Source organism: Anolis carolinensis, chromosome 2 (genome assembly GCF_035594765.1).
Source record: "Anolis carolinensis isolate JA03-04 chromosome 2, rAnoCar3.1.pri, whole genome shotgun sequence".
NCBI classification, from domain to species: Eukaryota; Metazoa; Chordata; class Lepidosauria; order Squamata; family Dactyloidae; genus Anolis; species Anolis carolinensis.
The window spans coordinates 182,060,534-182,088,261 of record NC_085842.1 but is presented as its reverse complement, the minus strand read 5'-3'; the positions used below and the strand labels follow the sequence as shown (position 1 = coordinate 182,088,261).

The 27,728-nt window shown below is 41.6% G+C and overlaps 1 protein-coding gene across 3 annotated transcripts in view; it reads right to left on the bottom strand.

Annotated features, from left to right (window-relative positions):
- Positions 1 to 9,877, bottom strand: part of pdzd4 (PDZ domain containing 4) — a 39,395-nt gene extending 29,518 nt beyond the window's left edge. The window contains exon 1 of one of the 3 annotated variants that reach the window (XM_062974063.1): positions 9,473 to 9,877. In XM_062974063.1, coding sequence (XP_062830133.1) covers positions 9,473 to 9,532 — 60 coding nt within the window. In that variant the 5' untranslated portion in view covers positions 9,533 to 9,877. The remainder of the gene's footprint in view (positions 1 to 9,472) is intronic. The other 2 variants (XM_062974062.1, XM_062974061.1) reach the window with 2 other exon arrangements.
- Positions 9,878 to 27,728: the final 17,851 nt, after the last annotated feature.

Here is a 27,728-nt window from a genome sequence, read left to right as displayed (position 1 = left end):
GTGGGGTGTGTGAAAATCCTAAGGAAATCATAAGATTTTTCAAGCAAGAAATACTCAGAAGTGCTCTTTCCTTTGTAACATAGCCTACAGCACCTTGGTCGTCTCCATCCCAGTATTAACCAGGGCTGACCCTCATTAGTTTCCAAGATCAGGTGCCTTTCGGATATGTGCTCAGATGTTTATTTGTGTGTTAATTGTGCTTATGGCTATTGCTCACTGACTGAAGCTACAAATCACTGAGGTCCATAAGGAAGAGCTTTGGTAGCTGAAGTGTTAAAATTGTGCAGTGTGAAAGGTGGGCAGAAATATAATCCTGAGCACAAATAAGAGCTGTTAAATGTTGCTAGTCATGAGAGCTGCGACTTTGTAGACATATATGATAACATTTGCCTACTGTGCTTGTATGTGTGTGGTGGTGTGAGTTTATAACATGCTGCTGTCTGGACCTATAAGGCAAAGCGTATCCAAAAAGCATCTGAAATATTGCCTCAGTGTACCTGCAAATGTTATGATATGAGCCATGCAGGATGGGTTTCCTTAATGTCACCAGTTAACAGAGCTATCAGTTCATGTAGGATATAAAAAGGAGTTATTCTATAATTAGTCAGTCTGTCTTTGTGTCTAGCATTGAACGGATATGTGACCTTTTATACTGAATAGCTGATATATTTTTGTAGCTATGTTAGTGTCTGGCTTGAGTGTGTGTTTGTGTGTGTGTGTGTGTGCATCCATCTGTACATATTAGAGAACCAACATGCCTCCATCATTAGCTCTTTTGCAACAACTTTGAATAGTCGTTTTGTTGCATTTGCAAACACTTTAAATACTGTGCTTAGACCAAGATATGCTATGCCACAACCCACAAGTACTCAAATGTTCTTCCATCTAGCTGCAAAATTTCAGAAACACATATACCCTTTCCCCTTCACAGAGACTTAGAATCTGTCCAAGTGAAGCCAGGACCATGGGGATGTACTGATATAAGCCCTCATCATTACGAAAACAAAAATAAAATAAGGAGTGAGTGTTGTGTGGTTTCCGGACTGTATGGCTGTGTTCTAGGAGCATGTTCTCCTGATGTTTCACCTACATCTGTGGCTGGCATTTTCAGAGGATCTGATGGTGGTAAGGCAAGTGGAGTATATATACCTGTGGAGCATCAAGAGTGGGAGATAGAACCAATGTCTGTTAACCAAGTGTGAAGGAAGCAATTACCTGCAAGTATTTGAGTGGCATCCATCCACTAGCATGTGGGCAACTGAGTAGATTTTATAGTCAATAGTGAGGAGATCTGCCTAGAAGTAGCCAAGCCTTAGAGGGTTTATTATCTAGAGCAGAGGTCCCCAAACTAAGGCCCGGGGGCCGGATGCGGCCCTCCGAGGTCATTTACCTGGCCCCCGCCCTCAGTTTTATAATATAATATATTGTATATACATATAATATTGATAATATTATAATGTAATACAATATAACACTAATAATAATACCATATAATAATATTAACTATATATTCTATATTACATATAATATTACTAATAATATTACAGTATAGTGGTATAGTTCAATATAGTAATATATAATGCTAATATTGTGCTATGCTAATAATATAATATATTGTATGTACATATAATTTGTAAGCCACTCTGAGTCCCCTTTGGGGTGAGAAGGGTATGATACAAATGTAGTAAATAAATGCAGTAAATAAATAAATAATAAATAAATAAATTTTAGACTTAGGCTCGCCCAAAGTCTGAAATGACTTGAAGGCACACAACAACAACAACAACAACAACAACCCTAATTAACTTGACTATCTCATTGACCAGAAGCAGGACCACACTTCCCATTGAAATCCTGATAAATGTATGTTGGTTAAAATTGTTTTTATTTTTAAATAATGTATTGTTCTTTCATTGTTCTTCTTGTTGTTGTTTTTGCACTACAAATAAGATATGTGCAGTGTGCATCGGAATTTTTTTTTTTTCCAAATGATAATCCGGCCCCTCAACATTCTGAAGGATTGTGGACCGGCCCTCAGCTTAAAAAGTTTGAGGACCCCTGATCTAGAGGCATCCTTTGTCTGGGTGGTGTTCACTAGCCCTTGATTGTTTGCTGTCTGGGGGATTGCATCCTTCACACTTGGTTAATAGACATTGGTTATTTCTCCTATCCTGGACATTCTCCAGATTTATATGCTCCACTTGATTTATCACCATCCGATCTTCTGAAGATGCCAGCCACAGATGCAGGTGAAATGTAAGGAGAAAATGTTGCTAGAACACGGCCATATAGCCCGGAAACCACAGAACACTCCAGTGATTCTGGCCATGAAAGCCTTTGACAATAAAATAAGGAATATTGCAAAAACAAAATAAGGAATATAAAAATTGTTTTGCTAGATCAGAACAAAGATTCATCAAGTCTAGCATTCTGCCTCAAACAGCATTTAGACCAGTAGTTCCCAGCCTTTGGTCCTCCCGGTAGTTTTGACTTCAGCTTCCACAATTCCCAAAAGCTGGTAAGATGGCTGGGATTTCTGGAAGTTAAAATCCAAAGCACCTGGAGGACCAAAGGTTGGGAACTACTGATCTAGAGTGTTATACCTTTGGGAAACTTAAGCTCTTTCCACATAGCTGAATAAAATTCCACAATATCTGCTTTGAACTGGGATATATAGCAGTGTGGACTCAGATAACCCAGTTCAAAGCAGATATTGTGAGTTATTCTGCCTTGATATTCTGGGTTATATGGCTGTGTGGAAGGGCCCTTAGGCAAATATCAAGGCAATATCCTTCACTTGTGTCCCTCCCCCGTATCTTATCATTCAGAAATATGTGCAGATGTGTCATGTGAAGCCATGATTTATGTGAATCATGCCTTGTAGCTTTATGAATTGTCCTACTGATGATCAAATAAACCACAATTTGTTTTCCCAGTTTCTGGTATATTCTGCTCCTGCTCATTTTGTCAAGTGCTTTCTCTCATTAGGCAGCTAGAAAAACATACTTGGGATGAGTGGCAATTGTCAGTTTGGACACAGGAACTAGTCATGGTTTAAACTTCAGAACTTATCAGCCAAAAACCATTAGGTTCCAACTGTCCTTTCCAGCCACCAGATGTGGGATTCATGTGGTTCCCCAGATGTTGTTGAACTGTAACTCTCAGCATTCCTCACCATTAATTGTCTTTGCTAGGGCTTATGGGTGTTGTGGTCCAACAACATCTGAAGGACCACGGAGCTCCCACCCCTGGTTTACAGGGACAGATTTGAACCCAACAAACTCCAACCTGACTTGTTGTTTTTTTTGTATTCAGTCACTGATCAGAGCATTTAGCTGTCACAGTTAATAGCCACTTTCCAAGGACAGCAATAAAAATTAAGTTGGTAGCTATCATCAAATCTTGTAGTGAGGAATTCTTAAGTAGAAAAAACCCCAAAGAACTACATAGGACCTCCAAAATTACCATAAGTTTTTGTAGACTGCAAAGCTTTTGTAGGCTGCAACCCATTTTATCTTAAGGTCTCTCGGGATTCTGAGTTGTTTTTTCTCTCTCTCTTTTTTCTTTTCAAATTTCTTTTTCTTTTTGCTGCAACAGAATAACACGGACCCTTGGGAATGTAAGTGAATTAGTAAAACTTACACCACTTCCACATCATGCAAATATGGTAATTTGACACCACTTTAACTGCAGTGGCTGCATTCTACAGAAACCCAAGATTTGTAGTTTGGTGACTTTCTAGAGCTCACAGGTTGAAACTACAAATCTTGGGTTCCTTACAGCAGAGCTCTGGCAGTTGAAAGTGCTACAGTTGGGTAGTATGAAAGGTGTCTGGATCTGGGAAATGTGAAAAGAGTGTCTTCTTTTAATATAGTTTAAAGATTTACATGATGTGCATCAGGTGGTCTTTGGACTAAAGAGCGCCACTGCACTGCATTTAATCATCAGCCTACCCACTACACACATACAGTTGCTTATATAGGGTTTTACTAGTCATCTCGCTTGGGAAGAGGTTTGTGTGTGTGTGTGTGTGTGTGTGTCAGGAGTGACTTAAGAAACTGCAAGTCACTTTTGGTGTGAGAGAATTGGCCGTCTGCAAGGATGTTGCCCAGGGGACGCCCGGATGTTTTGATGTTTTTACCATCCTTGTGGGAGGCTTCTCTCATGTCTCCACATGAAGCTGGAGCTGATAGAGGGAGCTCATCCGCGCTCTCCCCGGGTTGGATTCGAACCAGCAACCTTCAGGTCATTAGTCCTGCCAAGCACAACAGTTTAACCCACTGTTGTTCCGCTGATCTCTTGAATGCATAAAAGAGGATGTGATTCAAAAAATAGGATTTCATCAAAACAAGATGGCCTTTTTCTGTTCCTTGATTTTCCATCAGTGCTTGATTACTTCATTGACTAAATGTGTGAACCAACTTCATTTTTAAAAAACCCAGGCAGTATGATGGCTCAGTCTCTAGCATTTGGTCTATGATTGGCCAGCTGTATCAGCCAAGTTCCACTCAGCCATTAGATGAAAAATACGTCCAGGTGAGACCAAACCTTAGTAACTACCCTGTTTACTTGAAAATAAGAGTCTTTTACGAATTTTTGTTACAAAAGATTCATTAGAGTCTAAGTATAGCAGCCTGGACACTATTTAAATTGACTTTTAATGAACTGTAACTAGGGCTTACTATTTGAAGTAGGGCTTATATTTTGAGCATCCTAAAAAATCTTGAAAAATCATGCTAGGGCTTATTTTCAGGCTGGGTCTTATTTTTGGGAAAACAAGGTAGCTCTGTGCCTATTTTATACTTTGTAAGTAAACAGGCTATGCATGTTCTAGGAATGATTTCCATCTCCAGGCTCCAAAATGAGTAGCAGCTTCCTCCCAGAGGCTTAAAATCCCTTAAGGCACCAGATCCTATCTGACCTTGGATGCTAAGCAGAGTCAGCTCTGGTTAGTCCTTGGATGGGGGATTAGTAATGAACTCCAGGTGCTCAACTGGCCAAACCACCTCTGAGCATTACTTGTCTGAGAAAATGCTGGGTTTCAGATTCATCTATTCCCTGGGTAAGTTGTCTAAGCTTTCTGTTGGTCCTTCAACAAACACAATGCTCACAAAGTATAGATAATGAATCTCAAATATTTGTTGCATTTTTTTAAAAAAATTCAAAAGATAAAGCAATGATATAACATCACCTAGGCACACACTGTAGGGAGCAAGTAATAAGAACCGATGTGTGCCACCTCAAATTACAAATTCTTCATAACACCAATGTTTCACAGCTGAGTTGTTAGGGATATCCTTGAACATGTTAATTGGTGATAACTCAGTGTTTTTTAATGTGTGCATGATAAATAATGTGTCTGTGAGAAACTGTGCCATCTAGTATGACATCTGCTCCTACAGGCAAAGTGGCACCATTGAAATAATAATGAGGAAAGCAGCCCTTAAGATCAGGCTATTATTAATTCACAATTTAATATCAATATTGTATTTCAGAACTTGTTACTTGGGTTTTAATTAAACGTGTTACTTGTTGTCTCTGGACATTTGTCACAGCCAGGAGAGAAAACAAAGATGTCCCCTTCAACTTTTTATGATGTGCCTGATTAATGAATTAGAAATTTATCCAGTCAATATATTTGTACTTTTGTCTCTTGGTTTTTTGAGCTTTCAAAGGCATAGGCAAACAAACTGATAAATAAAGCCAGTTGGGACTCAGAGAGATTTACTTAATGATACACACATGTGAGTTTGTTGTACTGATAACATTTCTGATTTTGATCTAAGCACTGGATATTGAATAAGACTGGCATAATGCAATCATGGGAGCTTCCTATAACTGTTTGTGATTATAGATTTTTTAAAAAAATATTGGAGACCCAGTTCCAAAAAATTAAGATATTAATTATTCTTAACCATTATGTAAAGGTAAAGGTTTTCCCCAACATGAAGTCCAGTTGTGTCTGACTCTGGGGGTTGGTGCTCATCTCCATTTCTAAGCCAAAGAGCCAGCATTGTCCGTAGACACCTTCAAGGTCATGTGGTTGGCATGACTGCATAGAGCACCGTTACCTTCTCTACAGAGATGTACCTATTGATCTACTTACATTTGCATGTTTTTGAACTGCTAGGTTGGCAGAACCTGGGACTAGCAGCAGGAGCTGACCCCACTCCCCAGATTTTAACCTGAGACCTTTCGGTCCGCAAGTTCAGTAGCTCAACGTTTTAATACGCTGCACCACTGCGGGTTCCATTATGACCTTAATCCAACTGCTGAGTCCACTTTGCCAAATACCATAGTAGTTGGTGGGGCCTCCGGTGGCACAGTGTGTTAAAACGCTGAGCTGCTGAACTTGCGGACCAAAAGGTCGCAGGTTCAAAGCCACATGACCTTGGAGGTGTCTACGGACAACGCCGGCTCTTTGGCTTAGAAATGGAGATGAGCACCAACCCCCAGAGTTGGACACGACTGGACTTAACATCAGGGGAAACCTTTACCTTTATCGTAGTTGGTATTTGTGTGAATCCTACTGAATCAGTCAGTCTACCCTAGTCAGGAGCTAGCAAATGGATTAAAACCTATTGTTAGCCTAGAAGAATTAAAACGTCTTTCCTCATCCATTTAAACAGTATATAGTGGTTGGTTGTTGGGCTAGGACTATGAGAAACCAGAGTCCAATTCCCTGTTTGAGTATGAAAATTCACTGGATAATCTTGGGCAAGTCATACTTTCTCAGCTTCAAAGGAAAGCAATAGCAGAAGTCACCTCCAAAGAAATCTCATGAAGAAAATCACATGCATGATCCTTGCAACCACCAGAGTTGGAAGAGACATGAAGGCATGCAGCCAGGACAACATAAACCATTTTTATACACATTTATGGTCACTTGTCCTTTTCCACTCTAACCAAAAGATAGGGCGGGGGAAAGCAAAGGTATGGTATTTCATGCCTTCTCACCCCACACAAGATGAAATGCACCTTGATAAGTAGAACCTCTGGATAGGAAGAAATAATGAGTTTATAGCCAAATCCCTTTCGCTTATCTCACCTAGCTACCCACAGGCTTTCCTTGTTCCTCCCATAATGAGAGGGACTTTGTTATAAGAAACAAAGGTAGAAAGGACCCAGAGGAATCTGAGTCTCATATTACATACAGCTACACGCTTCATTCATAACACCCACTTACTAGACATTACTCTTGGTCCCTCTCTGTAAAATAATCCATTTATAAGGAGACAATTGGCCGAAACATCCTGCTTTATTAGCGAGAAATCGGGTTTCCACTATTAGCAACTGGAATGAGCTTACAAAAGGACCCCCTCAAGGCAGCTTCTTGTAAATACCCAGGCAAAATACAAAAGATTGGCAGAGGAGAAAGGAGGCAGTGCTTTGACATGGCACAAAAGGAGGAGAAACTTGGAAGGCCAACCTAAGAGAGGCCACTGCCAAATCCACGGTCAGTGCAACAAGCGCCTCTTTGCAAAACCCTTGGTCACAGAGTTCAAGCAAAGGAGGTGTATATGATCCTGGTATGCAAATATGAGTTTAGTGTTTGGTGAGGAAAGGCACATTGGTGTGTGGAGATGCTATGAGCATCTCTTGAGCATAAGGATAAAGGAATGTCCTTAGAAATACTCATTACTGCAAAACAAAAGAAAAGGGACAGTGCTTCATTGTAGTCACAAGATCATATAAGACTACACAAGCGTGCATCAGAGCAATCCGTGCAATGTACATTTGAACAAATACCCCCAATGCCTCTGCATATATATAAATAAATAACTTTATTTATGTTCCAAGGGGACTCATATATACAGTCATGCAGGCTTGGATGGCTCACAGAAATATATGCCGTATTTCTTCGATTCTAAGATGCCATTGATTGCAAGGCGCATGCTAATTTCAGTACCACCAATAGAAAACGTATTATTTTTATGTAAGAAAAACATCTGTGATTTGAAGACGCAACCCATTATTTAGAGAGAATTGACGAAATAGGGTAATATTGCACAGTTGACCACACATACATCTCCTATATATAGAATTCTGTGAGAGGAGACTCAAAACACTAGTATTCCACAACTATACGCAATTGCAATTCAACGACAATTGTTGTACCTGCTTGACAATAACCTCTCCTCTGCTCTTTTTGACATTTGTTTTAGTCACTGGCAGCTTTTGCCTGGTGGGGTTGGTGCCTTTGTACCTGTGATGTGGGCTGGGAAAATGGGGTGGAAAGACCCCCCAATGAATGGGCGGGAAATAGAATTGGAGGAGAAAGAGGAAAGAATGGCTGAAGAATAGACTGGTGGGAGATGGAGACAAAAAGATTTGGGTGGGAGGGAGCGGTGTTAAAGAGATAGGCACCTGATAGGCAGGGAAGGAGGCAATGAATGAGAAGGGTGAAAAAAAAAAGCACAGAAGGAGTGAGGAGATGAATTGAGAGGGGAACTGGTGTTCAATGGATGGATGCAAGGGGAAGAATACCTGCTTAATGTGCCAGACTGTTTGCCCCCCACTGGAGTTGCTCAGTCCCAAACTACACCCTTATAAGCATTATATCGAATTGGGGGGGGGGGGGGGGGAGGCCAGTTGCTAAGCAACCTCCCTCACCAGATACCTGCTCCCTCCCCCATCGCAGCATCGACCCCCCCCCCCCCAAGTGCCACCCAATCCCCTCCCCACATCTCACACCCCCTCCTCTACAGGAAAACAAAAAGCAAACGGTGTTTTTCCCAGTTATAAAGTAATTCTAATTCTAATAATAATAATTATAAACCTCATGATTCCCAATCGCATCCTCGTTCTACAAGAGCCAGGCCTGTAGCGGGGGGGGGGGGGGGGGGGGTTAGGGGTTCAACCCCCCCCCCCCCGAAATTTTTCAGTTTAAAAAAAAAACCCTGGTTTACTCATGAATTTTAACTGGTTAACCAAATCCCCATGCTAAGTCAATGAGATGCAAAAAATTAAGAGTCCCTCCAGGCACTATCTCAAGCAGATTTTGACAGGTCTGTAGCTGCAGGGGGTGGTCTAGGGGTTCAACCCCCCCCCCCGAAATTTTCAAAACCCTCCCCGAAATGTTTTTCTGGCTACGGCCCTGTGTCCCCCTTCCTCCTCCTTGTTATACTCTTTTCTTCTTTGTGGCGCCCCCAAATATCCCTTTCCAGAGACCCACTCCCCTCCCAGTCACCCCAGTGAGGGGATTGCTGCTAACTCCCAGTAAGCTCTTCCTTGTCCCCAAGCGACCCTATGGCAGGAGCTCACCCCAATTTCGAATCAGAGAAACCCCTTCCCCACCACCATCCCCACTTAGATTTCACCCCCATCTTCAGCCTCTCCCCCTTAGATTCAAACCCTTCCGCCAGGCAAACCCCTCCACGCTCAAGCCCCTGCTTTATTCCTTCGCCCCATTCTCTGCCCATTGGGTGAGGGGGTTTTCTAACCCCCTTACCAATTCTGCCCCCTTCCTTACCTGCAGCATGACCCGATATTGTTCTTCGGGTTTCTCCACCACACACATGTTACATCCCATGGCGGCCGACCGGGGGAGGGGGCGGCGGGACCCACGGGGAGAAGCAGGCTCAGCTCATGGGGGTCCGGCAGGCAGGTGGGGGGCCCAACGGCTTGCCCTCCCGGGCCCCCCTCCCTGGCATCGCCCCGGGCAGGGAGGAGGAGGAGGAGGAGGAGGGTGGCGCTGCCAGGCGTGCGACGCCCCCCATTCAACCCCCGGGGGGCATGCCTCCCCTTGATTTGGCGGATCCCCCACCCAGGAAAGGGGGAGAAAGGGACCGGGGAGCTGTCCCTGCTGCTGAGCAATGCGCCCTTCTCTTGCCGTCTGGTCTGGCTTTGCTTTGCTTTGCTCGCCAGAGGCAGAAGGGAAGGAGGGGAGGAAGGAGGGAGGGAGGGGTATTCAGCGCTTGATAAATATGGATGACTTCAGAGAGGGAGGGGATCATGCCCGCTCCCCTCCCCACCGCCAGCTTGGCATTCTCTGGCCAGATCAGAGCCAATACTCAAGCACCCACCCATTTTGCCACTTGTGTCTCCCTTCCTTTCTGCCCACCTTTAGAGGTCTGGCTCTGCCCAGCCTCCCCTCCCTCTTTCCCACCTGTGTCTCTATGGGCCCTTCCACACAGCCAAATGACCCAGAAGGAGGGCGACTCAAATGGGATTTTGGCCTGCATCAATAGAATCATAGATTTAGTAGAGTTGGAAGAGACCTCATGGGCCATCCAGTCCAACCTCCCTGCCAAGAAGAAGCAGGAAATCGCATTCAAAGCACCCCTGACAGATGGCCATCCAGCCTCTGTTTAAAAGCTTCCAAAGAAGGAGCCTCCACCACAGTCTGGGGGAGAGAGTTCCACTGCCGAACAGCCCTCACAGTGAGGAAGTTCTTCCTGATGTTCAGGTGGAATCTCCTTTCCTGTAGTTTGAAGCCATTGCTCCGTGTCCTAGTCTGCAGGGCAGCAGAAAACAAGCTTGCTCCCTCCTCCCTATGACTTCCCCTCACATATTTGTACATGGCTATCATGTCTCCTCTTAGCCTTCTCTTCTTTTTAAGCCGCCTCATGACAATATTGGCTCATGTTTAACTTTTTGTCCATGAGGACTCTTTTTCACTGCCCCTGCAAATCCTTCATTGTTTGCTTCTCCATTGAATAGAATAGAATAGAATAGCTTTACTGTCATTGTGCTACTGCACAACAAAATTAAATGCCTTCCTCAGTACACACCACAGAACAACACTTCCATCCCTCCACACCCCAAACAACACCACACAGCCTGCAATGCCACCTCAATGCAGAAATCATGGATTCAACATAGGTTGAAGGCAACTCTCCTTCAACCCACACAGATTCTGGGACAAGGCAATTTAAGGAGCCTTGATGCAGCCAGGTAGGTCTTCATTCTTCCAGTTCACTTCCTGCAAGGGCTGCCCAAATAGCCCTCATTACTTAAAAATAATAATTTGTATTCACACATACCACAACAAAAATACAAACCTACAAAACAAGACAAAAATGCTAAATTAAGAATGCAGGAAAATAATAATAATAATAATAATAATAATAATAATTATTATTATTATTATTATTATTATTATGACACAGCAAACAAGATAGATATGCTGGATTTCGTGTCACAAAATCACAAGTCGAACACTTCCCAAGTGTCTAGGACTGTATGATGTATTTTTGGATGATGCGCACAGATCCCAGTAGGGTGGCCTTTTGCAGTTAGCAGATTGTAATTTTGTCATGTCTATTGTTTCCAAATGCCGGCTGAGATCTTTTGGCACGGCACCCAATGTGCCAATCACCACCGGGACCACCTGCACTGGTTTCTGCTAGAGTCTTTGAAGTTCAGTCTTGAGGTCCTGATAGCGGCTGAGTTTTTTCTGTTGTTTTTCGTCAATGCGACTGTCACCTGGGATGGCAACATCAATGATCCAAACCATTATTATTATTATTATTATTATTATTATTATTATTATTATTATTATTATTAATATTATGTATACCCCTCTTTATTTCCCCCAAAGGGCACTCAAAGCGGCTTGCCAGAAAATCATTTAAAATATACAAATATACAAACAGAATTAAACACAAACAGCACTAAAAAAATATTCAAAGTTAAAAACACATCACCCCCTGACTAGATCTTAAACACGTTCATCTTTAAAAGCCTGACAGAATAAAAAGGTTTTAGCCTGCCACTGGAAGGACAGCAGGGAGGGGGCCATTCTGACTTCCCTGTGAAAAAGGGAGTTCCAGAGCCGCCGAGAAGGAAGGTCCTTTCTCTCATTCCCATCAGCCAAGCTTGAGATGGAAAACTACAATTTCTAGCACATCCTTATCTACAACAACATACAACCTATGTATCTTTGGAAATGAGGATTTAAATTCTCAATAGCAGGGTCTATAAGAGCGAACATGTATAGCATGTTTTATAGAAGCTATGTAACTCCAGAGTTATTTGCCAAAATGAATAAAACTCATGGAGTAGGATGCTGGAAGATGTAAGCAACAGAAAGGCACATTTTTCCATGTTGGGTAGACCTGCTTAATAGTACAAAATTTTTGGAATAGTGTTGTAAAGGAGATAAATAACATGCGCATCAACAAGGTTAAGAAAGAAATCCAGTAATGTGCCTTTTGGGACTATTTAGAGAGGGAATAAGTCGGGGAGATTTGCCAGTACAGCTTTGTAGCAGCTGATAACAGCAAAATACTGGAAGGGTGAAAGAGAGCTATCTAAGAGAGACTGGAAAAGTTATTAGAATATATACAAATGACCAAGCTGTCTGATGCAAAAATAATGAAGAATTTATAAACAAAAGGAAGCCAGCTATTGTATATTTTGAAAGGAAGACAAAAATGGATTATAGGAAAGTTGCATGGGGAATAATTTAAGGAATGTTCAATAGTACTTATTGTAGGATATAAGTAGACTTATGTGAAATGGAGACTAGAGTGCATGTGGTGTACAACTGGCAGAGAATCAGATCAAACACAGATATGGTTCTACTTAAGGGCATATTCCATGGCAATTGAGGCTGCAAAGCAATATTCCATTGTGACTGACATCGCGTCCGCAAGGAATCATCCAGTGGAGCTGTTTTGAGTGGTCAGAGGGTTGTTGAATCCCATCCCTCAATATAGATAGATATATAGACAGATAGATATCCTATGCATTATAAATAGTTATCTACTAAAACTAGTGTAAAAGATTGCCTGATGAGTTTAACTTCCTACTTGTTACTCCCTTTAAATATCACTTTATCCTTCTACTTTTAATATCACACTTTCTAGATCCAAAAACAAATAATATCAGATTATTCCCCTTCTTTGCTGTAAAAAAGTAATTAATAGATCCCAGTCTTTCTTCAATTTAGTCAAGGATTTATCCTTGATCAACATCATCATTTTTTATCTCAGATAATTCAGGTATGTTTATCAGCCAGTCTTCATGCATCGAAATATGTGGTTTTTTCACCACTGTGCATAGATTCTTCTTGCCCTCATTACTGAACACAGAATTAGATCAATGTTTTCAAACTCAGGGTCTCCAAGTGTTTTGAATTTTGACTCCCAGCAGTCTCACTTACTTTAGCCAATGGCCAGATATTCTAGGAGCTGAAGTCCCCTACCTCTGCTATCAATTATTTCAACTCCACTAGCATTGGTGTTTGGTAAGGTAGATGGCAGTAGGAAAGAGAGAAATGACAGCACGTGGATACACTCAGTCAAGGAAGCCATAGCTTTGAGTTCACAAGACCTGGGCAGGGCTCTTGAAGAGAGGGTGACTTGGAGGCCATAAATCAAACAAAGTATGTGAATAGTAATGTATTACTTCTGTTCTTATTGCTGTGACTTCAGTAGAGGTCCAATCTGGTGCTGGTGAAGCATAAAGCTCTGCCAAGCTACTTAACGTAAAGGTCTAGGGAAGTTGGTAGCTGCAAGTCGGAACATGGCACAAGGGAGCTCTCCTGTTTGGATGAAAGGAGCAAAGCTGGACCTGGATGCCCCTTGGCTGACATTGCAGTCTAGGAGAAAAGTGTTGCACAAGGAGGTCCTGGATAATGGCAACTGGTGGTTCCCATATTGATGGGACAACAAACTAAAAGCTCTTGTCTGACACCCAGACATTAAAGGAGCTCTTCAAAATGCTGAAACCTTTTTCCATAGTGTTTCAGTACCATGGACAGCTCCTCCAATCATTGACAAAAGCTGGATTCAGGGTAGCAACTAGACAAACTTGGGACTGATTTTCCCTGGTTGTGCCATTGTACATCACACAAGACGATGTTGAGTATTGACTGATATTACTCCACTAGCTGAAAATGATTAATTAGATTTAGTCATATTTTAGGTGCTATAGAAAACATAACAGTAGCATGGGTTTGACAGTAGTGTATAAATAAGTACAGTAGAGTCTCATTTATCCAAAATAAATGGGCCGACAGAATGTTGGATTAGCAAATATGTTGGATAATAAGGAGGCATTAAGGAAAAGCCTATTAAACATCAAATTAGGTTATGATTTTACAAATTAAGCACCAAAACATCATGTTATACAACAAATTTGACAGAAAAAGTAGTTCACTACACAGTAATGCTATGTAGTAATTACTGTATTTACGAATTTAGCACCAAAATATCACGATGTATTGAAAACATTGACTACAAAAATGCATTGGATAATCCAGAACGTTGGATAAGCGAGTGCTGGATAAGTGAGACTCTACTGTATATAAGGGTGAAGCTGAAAATCCAACCAGCACAGGATAACAGCACAGAAGCAGCAGCCAGGGGAGGTTAGGCTGCCTATCAACCCCCCTCAGTGTATCCCTCTTCTGCCATTGCCCTCTCTTGTCTATCAATATTTATTCATTTCCCCCCTTGATTCAGGGGTGATTTTTCATTTCCCAGTTCTTTCAAAGAACTTGCCAAAAAGTGAAATTACTTCATGGTAATTCAATTTTATTTATTTCGTGTCAAAAGCATTGGTACAGCAAATACATTTCAAATAATGGAAATAAAATAAAAAAGAAAAGAAATCACAAGCAACTAAATAGTTTTGGACCAAAAGCGGGCAACAGCAACCGCATTGTCTGTAGCTTTAAACAACTCCTCCTCCGTACATGAGGCAGGGCATTGTGGGCAAGCATACATATGCTGAGTTGTTTGTTCAGCTCCACAGTCACACAAGGTGGAGGATTCCTCCAGGTAGTGCCACCTTGCCAAGTTGTCTTTTGATCTGCCCACTCCACTTCTGAGTCTGTTCAGGGACTTCCAAGTTGCCCATTCCTGGTTTGCCCCTGGAGGAAGACCCTCTTGGGGGGCCATCCAGTTAGAATTGCCAGGTTTAGCTGCCCAGAGGGACATCCTTGCTGTTGCTGGAGGAACATCAAGAGGAGTGGTGGTTCTCATGAAGCCCTTCCTTGATTTGAGTGGTGGGAGGAGGCTGATAGCCATGCAGTGGGTGGCTTTCACAATGTTCGACCTTTTTTCTCTCACCGTTAGCAGCAACTTCCCGTCGCACGTCAGGAGGGGCAATGCCAGCTAACTTGTAGAGTTTATCAACAGGTGTAGGTTTAAGGCATCCCGTGATGATTCTGCATGTTTCATTCAGTGTTATGTCCACCTGCTTCGCATGGGCAGACTTGTGCCAAACAGGACAGGCATACTCTGCAGGGTAATTCAATAAACACCAGCTTGCACAGAGACTGCTTAATATATTTTGCTGCTTGAGGCAAAAGACAAAATGGTATGCGCACACAAGTGTACACACGTTTCATGTACAAAAGTAAATCTGATGGGTACTTCGATCTTATTTCAGTGTTGGTGACAGAATATCTTCCTTCACCATACCAAAAGGTATGACTAGCTTAGAAAACAGTGGGAAAGGGGAGGCCCATGCCCCCCTCTACAGCTCCGCTCTGCCTTACAGTATTCATGATTTCAACCCCCATGGACAGGCAAATTCATGGATGAAACACCAAACAGTATTGATTGACCTGTTTTTTTATGCAGAAGCAACACATATCTGTTACAAAGAGATGTCAAATAACAAGGGTGGTCATAATCTCATCTTGCTTTTGAGCTGCCTCTCATCTGACTGCCCAATGTTGAAGGCAGAGTGTTCAGATCAGATAAGCTATTTCCCTGCTTCAGTGGGTGAAATGCAGGCTTTGGAGGTCTTTTCCCCACTCTACCAAACACCCTTCCCATTTCCAGCTCTGGGAATGGAGCAGAATCCAGTAAGGGATTATAAGGTATAAATGGAGAGAAAGGGGGCCCATTTGTTACTGCAGTTCTTGCCCCAGGGGTCCCCACGACATCTCATAAATGATTCCAGGCATAGAGAGAGTTGGGATGTAAATTGATTCTTTGATTCATTGTGACAGGCCAAGGTTGATGAACAGCAGGAGAAAAAGCAGCCAGTCTAGGGAAGTAATGGGGTTATGAAACGCACAGCTGTTTATATGGGAATTCCCTTCCCAGTGCTTTCACCTCTGTGTGAATATTTCTCTCTCTCCAGATACATTCCCAATACTGAATCCAGCTACTCTGAGGTAGAACCTGTTGATAAACAAGAAGCGTCTACCTCACACTGTAGGTGAGCTCTTGTCCGTCAGAAAAATGCTGGAAGCTGTGGCAGCAGAAGCTGGCTTCCAAATCAGCAAGGGGATTGAGTCTGATCCAGATTTTAGTTTTGACTGTAGTGAAGCCACCAATATGCCATAGTCATTTAGTACCTTGGAGAGATCCTTTTAAAGTTCAGACTAAATCTCAAAACAGGTGTGCCACCCTATTGGCATGAGGCTCCAGTGCTGTTCCCCAAATGGGTTGGAAAATGTTTGTATATAGGATCCCTGTGCAAGAGAGGACTCTAAAAATACATAGCACATACTCCTATGTTATCCTTCTGTACTTAATCTGCCGGTCATAGGCATTTAATAAGCATTTAATATTAAGTAGCCCAGAAATGGCAGGTATGTGGCTCTCTGGTGATGGTGAACCTAAAACTCCATCATCCTCTACAACTATCTGTGCTGGGTAGGGCTGGTAGGAACTGGAGTTGATCCACATTCCCTATCCCTTAGTCAGAAATATGTATTTTATCAGATTTAAGAAGCTGGTTGATGATAGGGTGATTTGGAGGTCTCATTCATGAGGGCCACCATAAGTTGAAGTCAGTTAATTTGTCAGCAGTTAACAACAACAGCAAACTTTGACCCACAGCCAGCAAAATTTTGAATATGTACAGTCTTTGAATACACATGAGCCATGGGGAATATACATGAATATCTCACACATCCCATGTGCAATTTTCAACTCAGAGACAACCATTCACGCATATCCAATGTTCTGTGCATAATTTTCCTTCTGACATATTTATGCAAGTCTCGCATTTCAAGTCTCAACCAGCATGTCATGCTGTCTGGTGATGTTGTAGCCCAATGCATAGTTAGCTGCGCACCAGCTGTTTTCATATAGAAACACACATTGCATGTATGTGTACAAATAAAGACAGATTTTTCAAGTGCTGATAATTACCTGTCTTTTCACCAGTGTTGAGGGCAACAAGAGACATGGCTACACTTGATAAAATCATATCAGATCTCTCTAGAGTAAAACATAGAAATTTGCATTATGGACAGGAGAGTAAAGCAGAAAGGGGAATTGAAAGAGCTCATAGCACATTCTCCCAACCTCAGAGGAAAGCAATGGCAAACAGATCTTTCCAAGAAAACTCTTTGATAGGGTTGCCATAGGTCAGAGATGACTGGATTGTGTTTGTTTTCCCCTTGATTATTCCTTTCTCTTTTCAAGAATATATCTTTCCGAACAGTGGATGGTAATCATAGAATCATAGAGTTGGAAGAAACCCTGTTGACCATCCAGTCCAATCCCCTGCCAAGAAGCAGGAAAATCACATTCAAAGCACCCCAACAGATCTCTATCCAGCCTCTGCTTATAAAAGCCTCCAAAGAAGGAGCCTCCACCACACTCTGGGGCAGAGTGAACAGCTGAACAGTGAGAAAGTTCTTCCTAATGTTCAGGTGAAATCTCCTTTCCTGCAGTTTGAAGCCATTCTTCCACATCCTAGTCTCCAGGGTGGCCGAAAACAAGCTTGCTCCCTCCTCCCTATGACTTCCCCTCTTTTTTAAAAGAGCTTTAAAATGTAATGTTTGCTCAATAGTTGCCTGGAGAACTCTTATAGAGAAAGGAAAATAATTATTTTTAAAAATAATCTGAAAAGAAGTAAAATCTGACCTTGTCTGTGCTGATTGGCACGTTATAAGAACACTTGGAGCACCCTTCATGCAACATTCAAAATCACCCAAATCTTGGCTTTACAAGTTCAAGTGTTTATAGTGAAGTGGAACTGTCACCTTTCAGCATCCTTCAAAAACTCTTCCATTGAGATCTCTCAATATGTAAATGATATAAGCTGAAATCACTTAGTTCATTGGCTGAAGACCAGACAGATCTTTAATCATCTGACAGGCATGCTTTTAAAATGCTAAGTAGTTTTTGACGGGAGTAGTTTCTGGCAGAAAGCTCAAAATAGTTGTCTCAACAAATCGCTTTGCACTTTCTATTGGCAGTCTTTCTGTTCTATCTGAAAGAGAGCTCTATGTAACTTCAAAGTCTGTATAATATCCCATTGGCAGATGCTGGTCCCACCAAAGAGACCTTTATGTTTTGATTGTTAACAGCTCTATTAGATTTCATTATTTAGGTGCCTTCTCGGCTCCTATTAAATTGAAGAAGAGGAGAGATGAGAAGTCACTTGTGTTGCTGCTACGAGGGTTGAATGAAAAGTAATGCCTCCACCTTCGTTACTTGGGTTTGGATGGGAATCTATATATATAAAAGGGTAATGGAATCACGGCACCGGACAAAACAACTAAACTAAATGCCCCACAACCTTGAAAATCGACAGCACAACCTCTCATCCATGCCTCTACGTTCATACAACAAAAAGGAAAGATATATTAAGTCCTAGCCACAGCAACGCGTGGCCGGGCACAGCTAGTATTTTAATAAATCAAATGCAGAAATAATACTTAGAATGTGCTCTTTAACTACCACTATTCACTTTTCGACATAATCACCAGACAATTGGATACATTTCTGCCAACAATGAATATGTTTTCTGAAGCCATCACGGAAGAAGTCGACACTCTGTTTCCGCAACCAGCGTCTCACAGTACCCATCGTGCACAGATCTTCCGATAGCCAAACAAAGCAATAATGTGACCCACACATTCTTATGAAATGCCGATTATGCTTGAAATTTCTCTCTGAGTGATACGATGATCATCCTGAATCAATCTTTCAACCTTTTGCTTGTGAAATTTGGTGGTTGCTGTCACAAGGACGTCCAACTCTTTGTTTGTCACGCAAGTCAGATGTTCCCATCTCAACATCTTTAAACTTACTCGCCCAACAACACACAGTACTCACATCAACACAGTCACCATAAACAGCTGGCATTCTCTGTTGAATCTCCTTTGGGGTGATACCTTCTGCTGTTAATAATTCAATGACTGCATGTTGCTTAAGTCACATTGACTGACTGTCTGCGCAGGGTTCCATACTTCACACTTTAACAACACAACCGTTCAATGCTAAGGCTTCCCGCCAAATGGAACTAACTGTAGAGGAGAATCTACTGAACAAGCCAGTACCTGCCGCATATCAGTACTGCCATCTGTTGAGGAGTTACAAAGGGGTAGGCATTCTTTTTCATTCAACCCTTGTACTACATCACAACAGCCTCCAGCCTCCTCTGTTTTCCACCATCAGAATTATTCTTGTCTTGCTTGATGGATAACATGCTGGTTGGTGTGTATATCTGTATGTTGAATCCCAGGCCAAGAGGTATGGGAAACCAGACCCCATGCTGGTATTGCAGGCATTTTGCCCGGCAGGAGAACAAAGCTCATCTTTCTCAATTTCTCCCACCCCCCCTCTCTCACACACATACACACCATGCACTACACTGCATTGCTTATTTTCTGGAGAAACAATCAGCTTTTTAAAGGAAAAAAAATGTCCCCCAAGTCCATGTGTAGGGAAGGAAGGTGAGGCTGTTTAGGATGTGCTTTGATATCCCTACTCTTGACCTCCTCTGTGTTCATCTGGCTATCTGTACAGGCCTCACGATATCTGCTCCTCTGCCCTACCTATATTCTTGGCAAGCCTTTCAGACAGAGCTTTGGAACATTTCTTGTTTGGACTTTGCTTTCCAGATTTCTCCAAGTGCCCTGCTGGCTTAGGGAATTCTGCAGCTGTAGTTGAGAGAAGGAGGAAAGGGAAAGTTCTCTGTTCTCTTTTCAAGGCCAACCAGGTATACTACCTTGATTCCTAGTAGAAAACCAAGGGGCAAATGATGTATTAAGTATGAGGAACTTATGGTCCTTTGGGTCTTGTGGGACTTTAATTCCCAGAACCCTTAGCCAGTAGTGGTGATAGGAGATGAAGTCCAATGACACCTGGAGAACCCTCCATGATAGGGATAGTGACGGCAGACCTGTGTCTTTAAATCTAGCTGTGCCTCAGCACTGCTGTGTAAAATGGGTGTTGGTGGCAGGGAAGCAAGTGTCTCAGACAGCAGTGCTAAATGGGTCTTCTAATTTGCTCACTATCCCTGTTGAATCCTCAAAGCTACCTCTCCACTGCCTTGTAAGCTGATCTGTTGTTTTCAGGTTCAGTGAACGATGTGTTCAAATCAACCTGAATGAAATAGGATGCAGCAGGCACTATTTTCTTTTCTTTTGCTTCAAGGAGAGGAAATATTTGACTAGCGCACAGGCGACAGTGGCTGACTGCATGAAGGTGCTGAACCCTATGTCCAGAATAGATTCTGTAACTTGGATAGGGACTTTAAAGCCCAAAGTGGATTCATTTTGCCATTGACATGAAAATTGCTGGTCATGACTGACTGGGATTTAAACCATCAACGGGAATGCACATGAGTGCATCCTTATGGGTGTACACACACACACATCATAAGGTCTATTCTCCTTATGAGTGCTCCCCCCAAGGATTTCACACCTTGCAGTCTGTTCACTGAAGTACTTCTCCCTCAAACCCAGTTCAAAGCAGACATTGTGGGATTTTCTACCTTGATATTCTGGGATATAGGGCTGTGTAGAAGGGCCCTAAAGATAGACCTTGGAAATAACTTTTACACATACAGATTGAATATCCCTTTTCCGGAATTCTAAAATCTGAAATATTCCAAAAATCTGAAATTGTCCACATAGATTGCTGAGATGGTAATACCTTCACCTTTTAATGGTTGAGGATTTTTTTTGATGCTTTTAAAGTCATCTAACATTAATTTATAATATAAAAGGGTAATGAAATTTCGGCCTAGGACAAAACAACAAAACTACATATCCCAGAAACACTAAACTTGGCAGCACAATCCCTCATCCATTCCTCTACGTTCATACAACAAAAAGAAAAGAAAAATAAAGTCCTAATTAGAGGGAGAGGAATAATTGTTTTTATCCAATTGCTGCCAGTTAGAAGGCTAAGCTCCGCCCACTTGGTCTCCTAGCAACCCACTCAGCCCAGGGGACAGGCAGAGTTAGGCCTCACTTAGGCCTCTTCTACACTGCCTATAAAATACAGATTATCTGATTTGAACTGGATTATATAGCAGTGTAGACTCAAGGCCCTTCCGCACAGCTATATTACCCATTTATAATCTTATATTATCTGCTTTGAACTGGATTATCTTGAGTCCACACTGCCATATAATCCACTTCAGAGTGCATTTTATACAACTGTGTAGAAGGGGCCTCATATAATCCAGTTCTAAGCAGATAATACTTTATTTCCCATACCACCATACGTCGCCACAGCAATGCGTGGCCGGGCACAGCTAGTTAATTTATAATATTATTAAAATATTGTATATAAAATTATCTTCAGGCTAGTGTATATGTTGTATATTAAACTTTATGCCCATAAAGTGCATAATGTGAGTCCCTTCGGGTAAGAAGGGCGGGGTATAAATACTGGAAATAAATAAAATATACAAATACAGGTATACCAAATATCAAAGAAAGTCTAAACCTAAAATCCTTCTGGTCCCAAGCATTTTGGATAAGGGATGCTCAGAGTGTAACAAGTTAGTTGTAATTTCCTCCATAGAAATTTAATGAATGCATGATTAAAAAGGAAGTTAATGTGGTTTAGAGGTTTGGGCATTGGAGTACAACTTTGGAGAACAAATCCCCACTCAGCCATAAAACCCACAGGGGGACCTTGGCCAAGTTGCATTCTCTCATAGGCACCCAATGGCAAACCTTTTCTGAACCATTCTTGCCAGGAAAACCCTATGATAGGTTAACCATTGGTTGAAAACAACTTGAAAGCACACAATAACAACAAATAATAAAAATGGGAAGAAAAACTTTCCCTTTCCTTTCCCCCAAGAACAAAAGTGTAACTCAATAGCATTAAGATTGTACTGTGCTAAGAAAAACATCACTTCCTTTATTCCAGCAAAAATGATTCATTTTGTCTTCCATTCTTTCGGTGTATGAATTGCATAGTAACTATAAATAGCATGGAATCATTCATTTATTGGATATACTAATCTTTTTTTTACAGTCTCATCCCATGAATTGAATTATTGAGAAGATGTCTCTTTCCATCCCTCTATTGTATTACCCCTAGTAATAAACAAGTAGCATCCGATGGAATTCCAATGAAATTTATCAATCAATTGATTCCCTTGTCTTGTCCAGATGCATTTTGTCAGGTTAATTATGTCAGAATCTTCTTATAAATGTTTTGCAGTCCTACTTCAACAAAAAAGCCAGTGACAGTTTGCTAATATCAGGCTATAACTAACTAACAAAATGAAGTTCAACAGGGACAAATGCAAGATACTTCACTTTGGCAGAAAAAATGGAAATCAAAGATACAGAATGGGGGACGCCTGGCTTGACAGCAGTGTGTGCGAAAAAGACCTTGGAGTCCTTGTGGACAACAAGTTAAACATGAGCCAACAATGTGATGCGGCTGCTAAAAAAGCCAATGGGATTCTGGCCTGCATCAATAGGGGAATAGCGTCTAGATCCAGGGAAGTTATGCTCCCCCTCTATTCTGCCTTGGTCAGACCACACCTGGAATACTGTGTCCAGTTCTGGGCACCACAGTTGAAGGGAGATGTTGACAAGCTGGAAAGCGTCCAGAGGAGGGCGACTAAAATGATTAAGGGTCTGGAGAACAAGCCCTATGAGGAGCGGCTTAAAGAGCTGGGCATGTTTAGCCTGCAGAAGAGAAGGCTGAGAGGAGACATGATAGCCGTGTACAAATATGTGAAGGGAAGTCATAGGGAGGAGGGAGCAAGCTTGTTTTCTGCTGCCCTGCAGACTAGGACACGGAACAATGGCTTCAAACTACAGGAAAGGAGATTCCACCTGAACATCAGGAAGAACTTCCTCACTGTGAGAGCTGTTCGACAGTGGAACTCTCTCCCCGGGGCCGTGGTGGAGGCTCCTTCTTTGGAGGCTTTTAAGCAGAGGCTGGATGGCCATCTGTCGGGGGTGCTTTGAATGTGATTTCCTGCTTCTTAGCAGGGGGTTGGACTGGATGGCCCATGTGGTCTCTTCCAACTCTACTATTCTATGATTCTATGATTCTATGATTCTATAACAATTTTTGCAATCATAACGAAATGTAATGATAAATGTAATAACTGCCCACTCAGAATCGAGTTTCATTAAATACAATTGTACTTACTCCCAGGTAAGTGCATTTAGTAGACCTAAATACCCTGAAGGCAGCAGATCCCATCTAATCTTGGAAGCTAAGTAAGTTCAGCCTGGTTAGTTCTTGGATGGGAGACTTCCAATGAATGACATGTGATTTAGGATATATTTCAGAGGAAAGGACTGACAAAGCCACCTCTAAGTATTGTGGGGTTTTTGTTTTGTTTTTGTTTGTTTTTAAAAAAAATCAATTTCTCAAGGATTCCTGACAATATTATTGAGGCTCTTAAAGGCATCTAATACCAGAAATATTTCTATTATTATGTACCATATAGATTTTACTATAAGCCGAGTTTTTCAACCCTCTTTTTGAGCCAAAAAAAGCCTCCCTCGGTTTATAATGGGGTCAAGCCACCAACTGAGTCTGGAGGCCATTGCTTGCAATAGATGATATATTTTTCTCCCTTATCAGTGTGTTTACTTTTCCAAAGCCTCCCTCGCACTTAACCAAAGGAATGTTTTGAAAAGGGAAAGGAGGGAGAGAGAGGCCTTGCAAGTCAGGAAGAAGAAAATACATATATCCTTTAATCTTATAAAAGCATTTCCCCCTGAAATATTTGTTAATCTTTCCTACAGATATATAGGCATTTCCCTTTGCAAGCCTTTGCAGTCCCTGTGTACCTATATATCTGTATCTATCTATATACATTAATTTTATATATGATTTTTCCCCTCATATGTTTGCAGGTCTTTGCAAATCCTATACACATAGATATCTAGAGATTTCCATGTACCTGTATATTTATATCTATATGTATACATTATTTTTATATATGAATTTTCCCCTCACATGTTTGCAAGTTTCTGCAAATCCTATATAGATATAATTATATAAAGAGAGATATCTAGATAGATATATATGAATATAGATATATAGGGCATGCAAATATAACAAGGTGGAAATGCACACACACACACACATATAGACATGTCCAGATATGAATATAGATATAAAGGCCTTGCAAATATTGCTGGGGAAATGCACACACACATATAGAGAGAGATGTCTAAATAGACATAAACATAGATATATGGGGCTTGCAAATATTCCAGGAGGGAAATGCACATATATCTAGAGAGAGAGGATTTGCAAACGTTTCAGGGGAAATGCATGTGTGAAATTACTATATATAATTACATATCTATATCTAGCTCTGCATTGTTTATATAAGCATTGAATGTTTGCCTGTTACAGTTGGAAGCCGGCCTGAGTCCCCATGGAGAGATAAGGCTGGATACAAATGAAGTTTTGTTATTGTTGTTGTTATTATAAAGTTATTGTTGATATCATATTGCTTTTGTTGACTCTGCTTTTCCACTTACAGAGCTAGTTTACTGTTTTTCTTTGAAATATGGTCAATATTCAAAAACATTTAAGCTACTCCATAAATTTTATTGGTATCTATTTTTATTTTGAAATTTACCAGTAGCTGCTGGTACTTGAGTCAATAAGTTTTCCCAGTTTTCTGTGGTAAAATCAGGTGCCTTAGCTTATATTCAGGTCAGCGTATACTCGAGTATATACGGTATATGTATATACCACTTTTTCTCTCTTGAAAAATACTATTTATTGACAGTAGCAATTGTTCCCTTGGTTTTCCTTTTGATTGGACATGTACAGTACAGCATTTCCACAGCATGAAGATTAATTCTGTATTGGGAAAAACATTTTTAATGTTTGGCTATACAAATACCCCTTTCATCATAGGTACAGAAAATTGTATAACATTTGTATAATACATAGAGTCCCCCAGTGGCGCAGTGAGTTAAACTGCTGAGCTGCCAAACTTGCTCACCGAAAGGTCAGCGGTTCAAATCCACGGAGTGGAATTAGCACCCGCTGTAAGTCTCAGTTTCTGCCAACCTAGCTGTTTGAAAACATGCAAATGTGAGTAAATCAATAGGTACCGCTCCAGCAGGAAGGTAACGACACTCCATGTAGTCATGCTAGCCACGTGACCTAGGAGGTGTCTACGGATAACGCCGGATCTTCGGTTTAGAAATGGAGATGAGCACCAACCCCCAGAGACGGACACAACTAGACTTCATATCAGGGGAATACCTTTACCTTTACCTATAACACATGGCTGAAAGGCAACCATTTGTATAACACATGGCTGAACTTGCAATTCAGTGAAGCTATTGTAAAATGTATGTAGTTAAGACCTGAATTCTATTGGCTATTTTCAACTAGACTAACCTCTCGTAAACTGTTAAATGGTGAGACAACATCGAAGTAAGTTTAGTCCATGGGGGGTCTTCTCTAATTAGGGTTTTATTGAGGCCTAGCAGTGCAAATGTCTCAACTAAAATGACTCCATTGGGTCCAAGAGGAAATCCAAGGAACTGGATCTAGAATTGCTGACGTCTTATGACGGAATGAAAGTCCAGTGATTTCAATTCATTTATCGCCAAGAAAAAACGTATAAGCTTACAGTTTCACAGTGCAATCATATGTATATCAATTCAGAAGGAAGCCACACTGAGTTCAATAGCCCCATTGTAAATGTGCATAGAATTGCAACTTTAGGCATTTCAGGGAACTGGAAATATGAATGGGTTTCCCCATTGCAGTGGGCCCTTGATGGCACAGTGTGTTAAAGCGCTGAGCTGCTGAATTGCAGACCAAAAGGTCCCAGGTTCAAATCCCAGAAGCAGAATGAGCGCCCGCTGTTAGCCCCAGCTCCTGCCAACCTAGCAGTTCGAGAACATGCAAATGTGAGTAGATCAATAGGTACCGCTCTGGCGGGAAGGTAACGGGACTCCATGCAGTCATGCCGGCCACATGACCTTGGAGGTGTCTTTGGACAACACCGGCTCTTCGGCTTAGAAATCGAGATGAGCACCAACCCCCAGAGTCAGTCACGACTGGACTTAACGTCAGGGGAAACCTTTACCTTTACTTTCCCCATTGCAGTGAGAGAGATCGTACTTCTATTGAAATCATAGCCACTGTGGTATAGTGGTTTGAGCACTGGACTGCGACACTGGAAGCCAGATTTTGATTCCCCACTGGGCCATGGAAATCCATCTGAAGACCAAATTAATCACTATTTGTCCCCTCAGAAAATCACAAGATACCTCAAAGGAAAGTATGAGCACCCCCCCCCCCCCCCGAGCAAAACTTGCAGAAAAAAACCACAACCTATAATAGGCATGGTTTAAAAGGTAAAGGTTTCCCCTGATGTTAAGTTCAGTCATGTCTGACTCTGGGGGTTGGTGCTCATCTCCATTTCTAAGCCGAAGAGCCGCCGTTGTCCGTAGACACCTCCAAGGTCATGTGGCCGGCATGACTGCATGGAGCGCTGTTACCTTCCCGCCGGAGCGGTACCTATTGATCTACTCACATTGGCAAGTTTTCGAACTGCTAGGTTGGCAGAAGCTGGAGCTAACAACGGCTGCTCCCACCGCTCCCGGGGTTTGAACCTGGGACCTTTCGGACTGCAAGTTCAGCAGCTCAGTGGTTTAACACACTTTGCCACCGGGGCTCCTTAATAGGCATGGTTAGGGTCACTATAAGCCAGGAATTGCTTGAAAGCACACAACAATTATTTCCAAATGCACATCTCTATGTTTAAATGTTCTTATTTTTTTAAGTGATGAGTTATCTTGGGCAGGGATTGTTCATGGCTTCCCACCCTAAAAACAGTGCAGACAAAACAAGCAAACAGTTTCTGCAAGACTCAATTCACTTGTGACAGGTCCTTCTAAGCAGACTTTCAAATTTAAAACATTGGTAGATCCAATTATGGGTTTCCTGTACCACATAGGGATTAATGTTACCACAGAAATCATGAATTAAAGTTGTAATACTAAACATATGTAACTGGTTGTCATCAGTGGAACTTATTTCTAATTGAACATAGGCTAAATTTTACATGGAGTCATAGTATCCTAAGAGTGCAGACAGCCTTCCTCTGTATATCAAACAAAATGTTCTTGTTCATCCCTCTGTTCGATGTATGGATCTAGATTATCACTCAATAAATATCTTTTCATGCCCAGTCTTGGCTTGAGATAGTCATCCTCTCCCATCTAAATTATATTTGTTCCAGGATTCATCCTAAAGACAAGCATGAAATTCCACAGGCTTAAATTCTTACAAAATCTTCATATAAGGTCCTGGCATGCAGCAATTGCGTATGGTAGAAAACTATTTGCTTTTTTTTGGGGTTTGGTTTGTGCTGTTTTTAGCATGGCAAAAGAATATTCATACATTTCAAGAGGGTCAAGGAAGATCAGTGTGGACAAGAAGTCTCCTAATACATTCCCCTTGGATTGCTGTGGGAGATGTTGTGCAGACTCAGAGCTTTCCTGGGAGATTCAAAGTAAGATGTGCTGTGGATCTGAGTCCTAAAAATGCTGAGCAGCATTTGTGTTCTGTTTTGTTTTGTGGTGATGGTGGCATTTTTTCAAA